At 46.5% G+C, this 12,516-nt stretch overlaps 3 protein-coding genes across 8 annotated transcripts in view; 2 read left to right on the top strand and 1 right to left on the bottom strand.

Annotated features, from left to right (window-relative positions):
• Window positions 1-189: 189 nt before the first annotated feature.
• Window positions 190-2,632, bottom strand: naa38 (N-alpha-acetyltransferase 38, NatC auxiliary subunit). Its single transcript, XM_088910116.1, has 3 exons — window positions 2,475-2,632; window positions 1,558-1,726; window positions 190-812 (listed from the first exon to the last, which is right to left on the bottom strand). Exons 1-3 carry the CDS (start codon window positions 2,517-2,519, stop codon window positions 700-702), a joined length of 327 nt encoding a protein of 108 aa, XP_088766242.1. The 5' UTR covers window positions 2,520-2,632; the 3' UTR covers window positions 190-699.
• Window positions 1,796-7,166, top strand: cyb5d1 (cytochrome b5 domain containing 1). Of its 2 annotated transcripts, none has more exons than XM_088910114.1 (5): window positions 1,796-1,883; window positions 3,131-3,256; window positions 3,810-3,886; window positions 5,780-5,998; window positions 6,568-7,166. In XM_088910114.1, the coding sequence occupies exons 2-5, from the start codon at window positions 3,136-3,138 to the stop codon at window positions 6,796-6,798; spliced, it is 648 nt and encodes a 215-aa protein (XP_088766240.1). In that variant the 5' UTR covers window positions 1,796-1,883; window positions 3,131-3,135; the 3' UTR covers window positions 6,799-7,166. The 2 variants fall into 2 exon arrangements, with proteins under 2 accessions (XP_088766240.1, XP_088766241.1); XM_088910115.1 differs by lacking the exon at window positions 1,796-1,883 and adding an exon at window positions 2,921-3,052.
• Window positions 7,167-8,456: 1,290 nt separating this feature from the next.
• The window catches only part of chd3 (chromodomain helicase DNA binding protein 3), a 49,475-nt gene continuing 45,415 nt past the window's right edge, over window positions 8,457-12,516 (top strand). For 4 of the 5 annotated variants that reach the window (XM_088910446.1, XM_088910445.1, XM_088910444.1 and 1 more), the window contains exon 1: window positions 8,457-8,939. In XM_088910446.1, coding sequence (XP_088766572.1) covers window positions 8,771-8,939 — 169 coding nt within the window. In that variant the 5' untranslated portion in view covers window positions 8,457-8,770. Of the gene's footprint in view, window positions 8,940-10,693; window positions 10,822-12,516 lie in introns of those variants that run through there. The other variant, XM_088910449.1, reaches the window with a different exon arrangement.

Here is a 12,516-nt window from a genome sequence, read left to right as displayed (position 1 = left end):
CCACCCCCCCGCAGAAATGCTGGTACAGCGGTCATTTCCTGCGAGCAGTGCAGTGTATAGCCACCTGACATTGAAATGCTCATCTCCAAAGTTAAATATCCTAAACCACCTCATGAGCGCGCGGTGCCTTGTCCTGAAAACAGGCCCAGCCTCCAAGAAGGCAAGAGCATACGAGTCAATGCATCAAGGGCGAGGAAAAGCAAACGTTTTTAATCCATAAATCAGTTAACGTCAAGCCTCCGAGCAAGGCCAAAAATAAAAAAAACAATCCCAAGGACGCACGGCTTCTTCACTGCGGCCCTGGCGGCTGCGGCCTGTCGAGCAGTCTGGGTGTGTGTGTGTGCAGCTCATCCCAGAAGTGCCCAGCTCCTCTCCTTGCCCATCAGCCCGAGAATCCGCTCCAGGAAGGGCGATGCTGGGCAGACTACCAGAAGCAGGCCGCCAAAGCCGGGGGTGCAGTTTGTGTCATTTTTGGTTTTCCATTTTGCGTGCTTACATGTGCAGCAAATGGAGTGTTCTACGGGCTCACTTCATCCCGTCTGAAAGAGCCTAGTCCTTGGAACGCAGACAACAACCATATCAGGATCAACCACCCAGCAAAACCATCCCTCCCTCCACCCAGCAGGCCTGGCCCTGTCCTGCCTTGTCCTGTCCCGTTCAGTCCGGCAGCTCCAGGTGACGGTTCCGGGGACGAGCCCTTTAGAAGCCCTGGGAGCCCGCCAGGCTGTCCGCCTCCACCTCTATGGACACCACGTGGTGCCCAGGAATCATGGCCAGGCCCAGCACGCGGGGCTCGCCCTGGGAGAACAAGTCTGAAAGGAAGAGCAGAGAACAGGGGGCAGAAAAAAAACATGTCTAACCTGAACAGTATAATGAATGTGCATTATGGTCGTCTCAAACTCCCCGTTATAGTTCTCAGGCATTCGCTGCAGGTGCCCGTTACATTACTGCAGTGTTTTCTTTCACGGTTAACATCTCAGGAGTCATTTTTATTAACTACATGGAAAAAGATGAGTCGTGGGCAGTTACTGCTGTGCTGCCAAAATCATCCCTCTATTTAAATAGAGCAGGTTGGGCAAAAGGCGGAATGGTGTTGCAGTGGTTAGCATTGCTATCTCACAGCACTAGAGCCCTGGGTTCAAATTCAGACCTGGGGTGCTATCCGTGTGGAGCTTGCATGTTCTCTCTGAGTTTGGGCGGGTTTCCTCTGGGTGCTCCAGTTTCCTCCCACAGTCCCCAAACACACTGGTAAGTGAACTGGCTTCTGAGGAAACTGGCCCGCACGTGTGTGTGTCGGTGTCTCTGTGTGTCTTGCCATGGACTGGCGCCTTGTCCAGGGTGTACCCCGCCTTGTGCCCGCTGCTGACTGGGATTGGCTGCAGCCCCCCCCACGACTTTGAACGGGAAGAAATGGGTAAAATACCCTGCTCATGGGTGCAACAGCAGTGGCTGTGGGTTCAAATCCCAGGTCAGTCTCCCAGTTACGAGTCCAGAGCCTTAACCCCAAACGCCCCCCCCACGCAGCTGCCTGACAAAACGGGGGGGTACGGGCGGTACCTGTGGATTTAAGGAACTCCTGCGCGGACCCCAGGATGACGTTGCAGTCGCGGTCAGTGCAGAGGAACAGCCCCACCAGCGTGCGCCCGTCCGTCATGCGGATGCGCATGCTCTTGTTCAGCAGGTTCTCCAGCTTCTGACAGGCCAGCGTGTATGTGGACTCCTCCCCCTGCGGGACACGGGGCAGCCAATGGGTGAGTGAGCCTCGCTTTGGACCGCCTCCTTTCTCCAGCAAGATCAAGGCCAAAGAGGAGTCAAGCACAATGACGACGTCATGGACAAGGCATGATCAGGCTAAAAACATGGTAAAGCCCAGAGAGTTCCAGGTAAAGCACCAAGCTGTAAAGTAATTATGTCATAAATCAGGGCAATACCATGATCTAGTGAAGTTAATGCACAGAACAGGCAGGGGACTGAACTGGTGTCACAGTGCCATTAAGATTAGGGCATTTTCTGGAAATGTTTCAGTGTAAATTGCATTCCAGATTTGCGGCTTCTTCACTTGAATAATGCACTGCCAATTACTTCAGCCCTTGGACTGAAACCCGCGCTATGGACCGGGTGGCACACTTTAAAGCAGGTGGTCTGAAAAACAGAAACCGGGGTCCCCCTGACCCCTGAACAGTCGCGAATACGCAGCAGGGCAGGTTAACCAAACGCACGGTCAGGACTGAAATAGCAGGCCTAAGACAGCACAAGAGCCCAGGGTTAGAAAGCCACCGCACTAACTCCAAGACTTCACTCGTCCAGCCCGAACTCGTGGGGGGCAGTGCGAGAGCAGGGTGAACAGCGGCGACCCTCCGCTGCCTTCCCGTTTCCGGGCGAAAACGCGCCATCATTAATCCACCCCGCATGCCTGTGTCACCCACCGGCCCGTTAACACCGAGACATTTCCACCGACTCGCACGGCCACTCACCCCCGAACGAACCGCGGTACCATTCTCTTCTTTCACCGCCGCCATTTCTAATTTTTATTCATTTAATTTTTGACTGGGCTTTATTTCCCCCTCTCCAGACCTTCACGGACCCTCGCGACTTTTTTTTTAAATTACCAAAGTACATCCGGGTTTTCACAGGGTGTTGTGGGTATTGTAGTGTCTATTTAAATACGAAGGACGCGGACGCCTTGTTTTTAGGTCTTCGGGGTGGTCTGTTTTGAAAACGTAGTCGCACGTCTTTTTTTCTCCAATTTCCTTATTTTAAAAATGAACGTAATTGACTTGAAAACAAACCAGGCGTTCCAATAATTAAAGTTAAGATGATTCTAATTTCATCTGAATTCATGAAGAACGAAAAAAAACGTATTTTCCACGGATTGTTGTTTTGATAAAAGTGTCTTTAAGACGTCACCTGGGGTGACAGAACTACAAATCCCAGAATTCCTGCGTGTCGTCATCCCGGCCTGGCGTAGCCACGGCAACAGAAACAAAGTTATGTGTACAGTTCTGCAGCGCCCCCAGTCTTAAAGAAAGAAAAAAAGATTAATACTGTTCAGGTGAATACAAATGTGTGTAATGGTCGTTTCAATTTAACACATGACGGCTCATACATAACTTGTTTTACTTCCTTGCAGAGGAAATGCGGCGCCCCAAATATTACACTCCTAACGAGGTCTCTTTGCACAACACTGTCGAGGATTTATGGGTTTCGTATTTGGGCAAAGTGTACGATTTGACCCCGTTGGTGAAGGAGCACCAGGGTAAGTTAAAAGCGTCTGGGGGTAACTTTCAGCACAAACGCGGGTACCCCGGTGCACCTCAGTAACGCATTGTCTACTTGTAGTAAAACGCGCACAAAATGCCTGATCGGATTGCCTTTCTTATAATTAAACTACAGTCGCACCCGATGCCTCTGTGATCGGATTTACATTCTCCTGCACGCCTTTTTGTGCATTTGCCGTCCGCAAGTGAAGAAATTGGATTGACCTTGGATGGTGTCGTTCTGTATTGAACCCCACATCCTGCAAGAAACGCTTGCCGTCCACACTGTTAGTAATAATTAGCATAGTTGATAGCTGCTGATGATTTAAAGACACATATCCCCTCCCGATCTGCATGTGAAAAAAGACCTCAAGCTCAGTTTTAAGGCGGACTTGCCCTATGTATGACAGTATGACAGGCAGCAGCATTTTCAATAAGATGACCTTTCTGTGTGTTTAAAAGAATTATTGTGGTGAATCAGGAGGGGGCGAGGGGAGGGTATGGACACCCCAGTTTTTAAGCTCCCTTTTCTTCATGCGTTTCTCCACTCAGGCGATGTGCTCCTGAAACCCATCATCGAGTCCGCGGGGAAGGACATCAGCCACTGGTTTAACCCCAAGACTAAAGATGTAAGTGAAAGTGCAGGCAGAGGCCTCTCTGGGTTGGGGTAATCACCCCTTTAAGTAATCATCATTATTGAGGGTGTGGGTATGTAGGGTGGGGGAGTGGGGCTCTTCTGGTACTAGTGTCTTTCTTAAAGGAGAGAGCTTTTCTTTAAAAGGATGATAATAATATTTATAATAGCTTACACTTATATAGCCCTGGACATTCCACTCAAAGGGTTTTACAGGTAATGGGGATCCCCTCCACCACCAGCAGTGTGCAGATGATGCGCCGGCAGCCATAGTGTACCAGTATGCTCCCCACACATCAGCTAACAGTGGGGAGTAGAACAGATTATTGAAGCCAATACATAGATGGAGATTATTAGGAGGCCATGATTGGTAAGGGCCTTGGTAATGGGAAATTTGGCCAGGATGCCAGGGTTACACCCCTACTCTTTTCGAAGAAACGCCCTGGGATTTTTAATGACCACAGAGAGTCAGGACCTTGGTTTTACATCTCATCCAAAGGACGGCGCTTCTTTTACAGTATAGTGTCCTCGTCACTATACTGGGGCATTAGGACCCACATTGACCGCAGTGTGAGTGCCCCCTACTTGCCCACTAACACCTCTTCCAGCAGCAACCTTAGTTTTTCCCAGGAGGTCTCCCATCTAGGTACTGACCAGGCTCACACCTGCTGAGCTTCAGTGGGTTGCCAGTTGTGAGTTGCAGGGTGATATGCCTGCTGGCTGAACTCAATATGTTTGTACTTATTTTGTAGTAGGGCAGATCTTTGCTGTTTGCAAAGATCACTGCTTCTCTCAACAGGGGAACCTGCATTTCTGTCTCACCTCGCTGTCCTCACCCTCCCCATACGGGATCCCAGTAGACTAACAGATGGATATTCCTGATTCAGAGGGATTAAGAAATAAAGAAAAAACTGTTAAAAGAGTGATTGCAAATTATTAAAAAAAGAAACACGCAACAGATTGTTCTTTGAGGTCCTAATAAAATGGCCAGACTGTGCCCGTTGCTGATGTCTGGTAGGGCCTCACTGGGTCAGTGTCTTGTTTTCAGCACAGCACTTCTGTGTCTCCACTGCAGTGAAGTAAGTTGGCCTGTAGATGTCAGTGTGGGACTGTACTTTGCAGCATTTTCACAGCCTAAAGATAGTCCATGGTTAAAGTCTATAATCTCTAGTGAATGAGACTTCACCATTTACCAGTTCTTTTGACCCAGAGGAGAGCCCCTTTGAAACCCTTCTGTTCCATCTGAGCTCATCAGAAATTTTAGTTTAGCTGTCAAAAATCTGGAAGGGATTAGTAAGAGCTATCAGCCTTCAACCAGCTTCTGGGTTTCACACCTCTCTTTATTCAGATGAACAGAACGTCAGTAACTGGGCCTCTTCAGAGTACGTAGTTGATTTTTTAGTGGCTGTTAGATAAGTGTCATTCCCACCTGTCTGTGAACACCTGGAAACACCTCATGTGTTAAGTTCTACATTAAGGCTGACACACAGCATCATACATACTGTGAACAATAGTGGCATAGTATTACATTACTATGTGCAGGTGCTACCTGATCTTCTGTAATGGGAGCTGAAGGATTGTAGTGCCGGTGCTAACCATGCAGGACAGTACTCAGAGCTCTGGACTGATAAATGGAATGTAAGTTTATTTCCTGGGTGGAGCAATGGTTTTGAACTCATGAGCAGGTTTCAGTAAAACACCCAGCAGCATAAATGGTTACATGTAAGTCTCTATGGATAAACGAGCAAGCCAAATACATTTATAATAACCATTTATGGGTTGCTAGGCAGAGAGAAACACTGTAGCACCTGCTTCTAGGTCCAGGTCTTAGGCACTGTTTCACTGTCTCCTTGCTCCTCTGTTTGTAAAGCAACCTTGTCACCTACAGATCCGGACCCATGTGGACCCCCTGTCAGGCTGCAAGAAGTACTACACCCCCAGTGGGCGTTTCGTTCACGTGCCTCCACCTTGGCCCTGCACCGACTGGGCCAACGACTTCGGCTGCCCCTGGTGGAGAGACAGCCGCTACGAGGTGGGGGTCCTGTCGGCCAAGACCCGCCACGTGCGCATCATCAACACGCTGACTTCCCAGGAGCAGACGCTGGAGGTGAGCCGCGCACTGCTGCCTGGCAAGGCGTTCCTGCGATATTTAAAAAAGGGGGCATTTCTCACGATTTTGACAGTATGGTTTTCACCTATTTATTTCCTAGAATACCTCCAACTGTAATATTTAAAAAAAAAGAGGACAAAAAAACAGTGACATTTCTAGCATCGTACAGAGAGTGTATTTTTTTAGTCTCGGAGCTGTAGTGTTCATGTCACAGGTTGTATAGCAAAACTATTCCATTTTCTCTTTTAAAAAAGCAAGCTCTTGGATATATGCTGGATATTTTGGGCTTGTTCCCGCATTTTGCATTCATTTACATGTACTGCTGCCTGGGGATTAAAACATTAAAGCTGTTTGTCTATTTGCTTTATCGGAATACTTAGTAAAATATGAAATGGGTCAAACTGCCGTGCAAGGGGAGTCTTAATTTGCATCGCGGTTGGTTTTCATGGTTATTTTGGTGTAACCCCAGTGAGTATTCTTGGGTGGCCCCTTTGTGCTTGAACCTGTGATTCAGGTGACGGCGCAGATCTCGGTGTCCCGACTGTCTCCCCTGCCTGTCGTCCCAGGTGTGTTCCGAGGAGACAATGTCGGAAATCCTGCAGCGCTACCTGAAGTACAACTCCCATGCTGCCAGTTACACCTGGAAATACGGCGGCGTCAACCTGGACATGGGCAAGACGCTGTCGGAGAACGGGATCGCGGACGAGGACCCGGAGTTCTATGAGCTCCGCATGGACCGGGACCTTTTCACACAGTCCATCTGTCTCTATTTCAACGACGATCTCACCGAACTGTGAGCTCCGCTCCACTGCACGTCCACACCCCTTCCACTGTCCTGTTAGTCCTCTCTGCTTTGCCAAGAGACTGCTTCAGGTTTGAGCTCTGGTCTCGCAACCCTGGGAGCCACCCAGCTCTACCGGCCCCATCTCTGTGATCTCTCTCCAGTCTGAGACGTGTATTGACCAGCTGCTGCTGATCCCCCTCTGCCTCTGTCCCTGCCTCTTTCTCTCTTCTCCCACCTCTCCCTCTCCGGATCCCTCTGTCCCTTCCCCTTGCTTTCTCTCTATCTCTCTCTCCCCCCCCCCTCTGTTCGCAGCTGGATGATCGCAGCTCATGACCTGTTCTCAAGGGTTGCTTTTCGGTGATAATAAAATGCGCTGCTTGTTATTTTGAGACATGTCTAGATATTTTGGACCTCTTTTTTTTGCCGTGCCTGCTGCCCGTGACACAGCTTGCTTTGGATTCGCCACTGGGTGTTCAGTCTCACCTCTGCGTGGAGGTGAACTCCCACAGGCTCCTCACTGCTCAGCAGGACACAGGCTGCAGCAGTCTGAGCTGTACTTGTGTGTATCTGAAACGTTTGTCCAATGTTTACAGCTTTTTTTAAATGAGGTATTAGTGTGTTCACTGTTTATTAAGTTGTATTATTATTAATTTCCCCTATTCCTTCATCCAGCTTACACTTGATACCATAATTGTGTAAAATATATTGGTGTAGTTCATTAACACAGCTATATATTTACAGGAGTCCAGGCATTCTTTTTTTTATTAAATATGTAACTAGTTATTATAATTCCCTCAATAGCTATTTCTACAGTTGTTTTAAGTATTTCATTTCCTCTTAGGCACCTTCTGTGTTTAATGGTTACAGGCAGCACCTCCTTCATCCTGTGCTCGTCTCAATCACATCAAGAAATCGGCCATCCATGTCTACGTGTCGTGTTGAGCAGCATCCCAAAGCGCTTTTACAACAAGTCGAACTGCAGACGAATTGTAGTAAAAAGTGCGGCGGAGGCGTCACGCGTCATAAAATAAGGCAATTTCGTCGTTTTCTGCTCGCCGCATGTTTGATTAAAATATATATATACGCGTGTTAATAACCCCTGTGTATGTTAAAAACAAATACGTCCTCTATAACCTAAAGGTTTTCACAGTTTCACGACTATCATTATTATTAATACTAACAACTTACAAACGTCTAGGAATTTAGTCATCGGGTATTTTACATCTCGGTGCTTGATTTGAACAAAAAAAAGTGGCTTCACTTTTCATACGCTGCAAGTATATTTCTGTTCTGCATTTGAAGATAACTCTGAACTTCGGTTTTAAGCCTGTAAATCGCGCTAAATTGGCTTTGAGTGTTTTATTGTTCTTTTCGGCGCAGAAATTTAGAAGTTGCATTTTAATATAGCGAGCTGATGTAAGCACGAATAACCCCCCCTCTCTCTCTCTCTCTCCCCAGCCTCCAGCTCCCTCTTCCTAAATCATTTTATTTCGGGGTGGGGGCCTTTAAAGATATGAAGGGAGCCATATTTGTTAGATTTCGCATCGCTTTCTGCAGTGCGGGGAGTGAGGGTTATAAGAATGCTCTCGAAACAAAAGACAGTAACCAGCGCTAATACACATGAAAAAAACAACGCGATAATGTGATTTACGTGCAACGAATACACCCTTTATTTGACAATGTGTGTATGTTTTTTTTCAGAATGGAGGGAGGGGAGAGTGGAGAGAGAGAGAGCGAGTGAGAGGAGGGGGGGCGTTTTGAAATAATATAGTCAGCCATTTTTTATGTAAGGGGATTTTTTTTTCTTATTGGGGGGGTTGTTAAAAAATAAATATAAGGGCGGCCATCTTTGTTTCTCTGCCTTGTGTGTAAAATATTCCAAAACGCCCCCCATTTTTTTTGGCCGATTTGAATATTAAATAAATTTCATAATTCCGGGAGAAGACCTTTTTTATTTCCTATACACTGGGCCGGCAACAGGAAAAATGTCCTCTCCTCTTCGAGGCTGTGAGGAAGATGAGGGCATGGCGGTTAACTCCGAGGGTGGAGATTTCGATGAAGAAGAAGACGGGGAAGACGGAGCGCTGGACGAGAACACAAGCGACATATATTCGCCGGCGGCGCCTAGAGAAACTGCAGCAGTAGCCGCGCCAGGTACAGTACGGGCTGCCTAGACACGGGAGCGCGCATAGGAACAACCTTAAACAATCATAAGAATAATAATCGGAATGCAAATAAATCCCATTTTAATACTGTTCATTACCTGTTCCACGCCGTGATGAGATAGCACTGAAACTGCTTTAGGAAGTCTAAAGAGTTAAAGCGCAACTTTAACCAAAGTACTGTACTGAATCGACGAAGCGTGAAGCTTTTTTTTTTAAAAAAAAGATTCTTTCGCATAGCTACCTAGTTTTGAGTGCCCCCACAACACACACACCACCACACTACAACCCCGTAGAAGACGCACACTTTCCATTTCCTTGTCTCCCCGTGTAATACATATGTACATATCTTATCAATGAAGTACGTATGAATATCTTATCATTGTTGTCGCGATTGACACCCGCTTTGGCGCCGCGACCTACACGTCTGTACCTTCCTATTTTGTTGTTTTTGTTGGTAAATGTAGGAAAAAAGAAACTGTTTTATTTTGGAGGGAGGAGGATTCTGGAGTGACCGGATTCATGAAAGAGGGTGTTGGTGCGTGTGTGCCGAGTGTGAGAGTCACTGACACGCCGCTGACCCTCCCCGCTGTCTGTAACTGTTGCGGGTGAGAGCGTACACAAACCACACTGCGAGATAGTGTTTTTCCTTCCAGTGCTGTCTGTGTGGGGGATCTCCCAGGCGACCCCCAATTATACAGATCAGATCGTTTCTTTCTCTACAGGAGAGAGGGAAACCCGAGAACAGCGATGCATAAACACATAAAAGACCTGTCTGCTTCACTCCCCCCCCCCCCCCACCGAACCTTCGAGATGTTTAAAGTTCATAAGATGAGAAACAGACCCATATTTCTTAAAATCTGCAGTTATATTGCTATTAATGTCGGTGTCGATTGAATGAATACATTCGGAAGTAACAAAAACTATTAAATGGGTTAATTTCGCATATTTAATGTAGTGAAAATACCTAGATGTATATAGGCTATACGTACGTTTATTATGACCTTTATATATTGTAATATTAAATTAAAATATTAAAAACAGTAAATAGTAGAAACAGTAAAAAAAACCCCAGTAAATTCAAATCTTTATTTGAATACACAAGTGATATTCAATCTCGATAACGCTGGGATGGGTTCTGCCACTAAAAAAAACAAGTTATATGAATATAAATAACTTGTAAAAATGTAGTTTCACAAGTATATTTGTGTACCAGGATCTTTAGATGTAGCCTTTTTTTTTTAAAAAAAGTATTTGATAACGTTACCTCAAGAAAAACAGTAGAAAACAACCAGAAACCTTTTGCATTAGGCAGACACAGAAACAGGGAGACAACCACCGTGTCATGAGGGCGAGGTTCGCCTACCATCTTTCAAATATTGCCCCCCCAATAGAAAAAGAGAACAGGTTTGGCGAGACACAGTCCGTGTCCCCCGATAACCCCTGCATCCTGACCCAGCTGTAACTTTGTGTCTGGCTGGCCGCAGGTGGCGGATATAAACTGTGGCGTCTCATCGCCTAGTTACACCAACTGAGCGCGGCGGGCCGCTGAAAGCCTGCGGGTTTGAGTAGACACCCAACCCCTCTGGCTCCGCTCTGTACTTCGGCGTGAGAGAAGTGTCTACCCCTCCCCCCCTAGTTGCGAGCTCCATTGCGTCGCCTGCGGCCAGTAAATTTCAGCAGCCTCCGAAAGCCTTGTAAACACGACAGAGATTGGCACATCACGTACACGATGGAAAAATGTGGCTGTAAAACAAAAGGGGGGGAAAATACGAATTAACAGGCAAAAGACGAAACACGATTGGCGCCCTTCTGTAGCGCGGTAAAAACTACAGTCGTGTCAACGCCGAGAAAAAAGACCCAGGAGAGTTTTTGTGAGTATGGGAGAACACCCACTAAAGGAATTTGTTTATTATTAATTGTTCAAACACTTCAGAAAACAAATGCTGCTCTTGAAATAGTTGAGGTGTTTCGAGTTTCAACTCGGTGAATTTATCCCCCGTTCATTTCAGTTAAACTTAGGTAAGCGGAGCTAAAATGAAAGACCGGTTCGTTGGTTGAGCTTAACTGTAATGGTTTTTGTGTGAAGCCGGAAACTGATTTAATTTATTCTTTTGTTGTTTTTTTTTGTTTTATGTTTCCGTGTTGTACGAATGGCATTTTTTTTTTACTTCTCTCAATCCGCAGGACCGGGATGTTTGTGGGACTAAGTTTTGGCATAATATTTTAAGATCCTGGAATTTTAGCTCGCCTCTTAAACAGGCACCAACAACAATACGTCTTAATTATGCTTCTCACAGAACTGTTTTTGTCGCTTAGATGAAAGTTTTTTTTAATGGTGTTAAGTTTTTAAGTTTAAATTAAGTTTTTCTTCGGCATACAAATTGCAAATACCCTAAATCAGACGGTGGGCCTAACATTGACATGAAAGACTTTTTATAAAAATCCATTGTAAAATAAATGGATTGCCCCAGAATAAATTGTCTGAAATGATTTTTTCTTGTTGTATAATGGTTTTAATTGTTGCGGTTAATCGGTGATCAGTCGCGCTTGCTTGCTACTGCAATCTATTTGTTTGTGTCTAATGGCGGTGTTGGAAAACGGTCCTTTAGCTGGACGCAGACAGGCGCCCAGAACTCCAGTATGCTGCAGTAGTAGCATGTTAGATACAAATACCAGCTCCCTGGACCCAGGATCTGGGCCCAGTGTTGACGGAAGTTTTGGTGGGCTGCCGAGTGCCTGTGACTGGTCTGCATACAAACCAGTAAGAATATCAGAAATGTCACCAATGAGCCCGGGTCGGTTCGGTCCATCATGCTTGTACCGTTTGCTCAGCAGTTAATATCACGCTGCAGCTCAGCAGGTGTGAGCCAGGTCAGTACATGGATGGGAGACCTCCAGCAGGTTGCTGCTGGAAGAGGTGTTAGAGGGGCCAGTAGGGGGCGCTCACCCTGAGGTCTGTGTGGGTCCTAATGCCCCGGTATAGCGATGGGGGCACTATACAGTAAAAAGGCGCTGTCCTTCAGATGAGACGTAAAACTGAAGTCCTGACTCTCTGTGTTAATTAAAAATTCCCGTTTCTTGAAAACAGTAGAGGTGTTACCTCTACCAAGTTTCCCCTGGCCTCTACCAATCATGGCCTCCTAATAATCCCCCTCTCTGAACTGGCTTCATCACTCTGTTCTCCTCCCCACTGAGAGCTGGTGTGTGGGGAGCCGCCGTCACATCATCCAGGTGGGGCTGCACGCTGCTGGTGGTGGAGGGGAGTCCCCATTACTGTAAAGCGCTTTGAGTGGAGTGTCCAGAAAAGCGCTATATATGTGTAGGGAATTATTAATAATAATCAGTCTCAGAAATTTGACCTGGTTGTTTCTTGAAAGCAACTGGAGAGTTTAGCCGCTTCTTTTCAGAATTTCTTCACTCATATTACGTTTTATTGGTTTAGTCAATAGCAGCTTGGGTGAAGGGAGGTGTCTGTGTGCTGGTTTTCCCAGTGTATCTGCTCTCCTGGCTTGTTGGCTATTGTCAGGTGAAAACTGGTATTGCCAATAAAAAAAAAAGATGGACAG

Source organism: Atractosteus spatula, chromosome 3 (genome assembly GCF_055471065.1).
Source record: "Atractosteus spatula isolate fAtrSpa1 chromosome 3, fAtrSpa1.hap1, whole genome shotgun sequence".
Classification (NCBI taxonomy): domain Eukaryota; kingdom Metazoa; phylum Chordata; class Actinopteri; order Semionotiformes; family Lepisosteidae; genus Atractosteus; species Atractosteus spatula.
The sequence above is the reverse complement of the archived record's forward strand: the minus strand, read 5'-3'. Positions and strand labels throughout refer to the sequence as shown.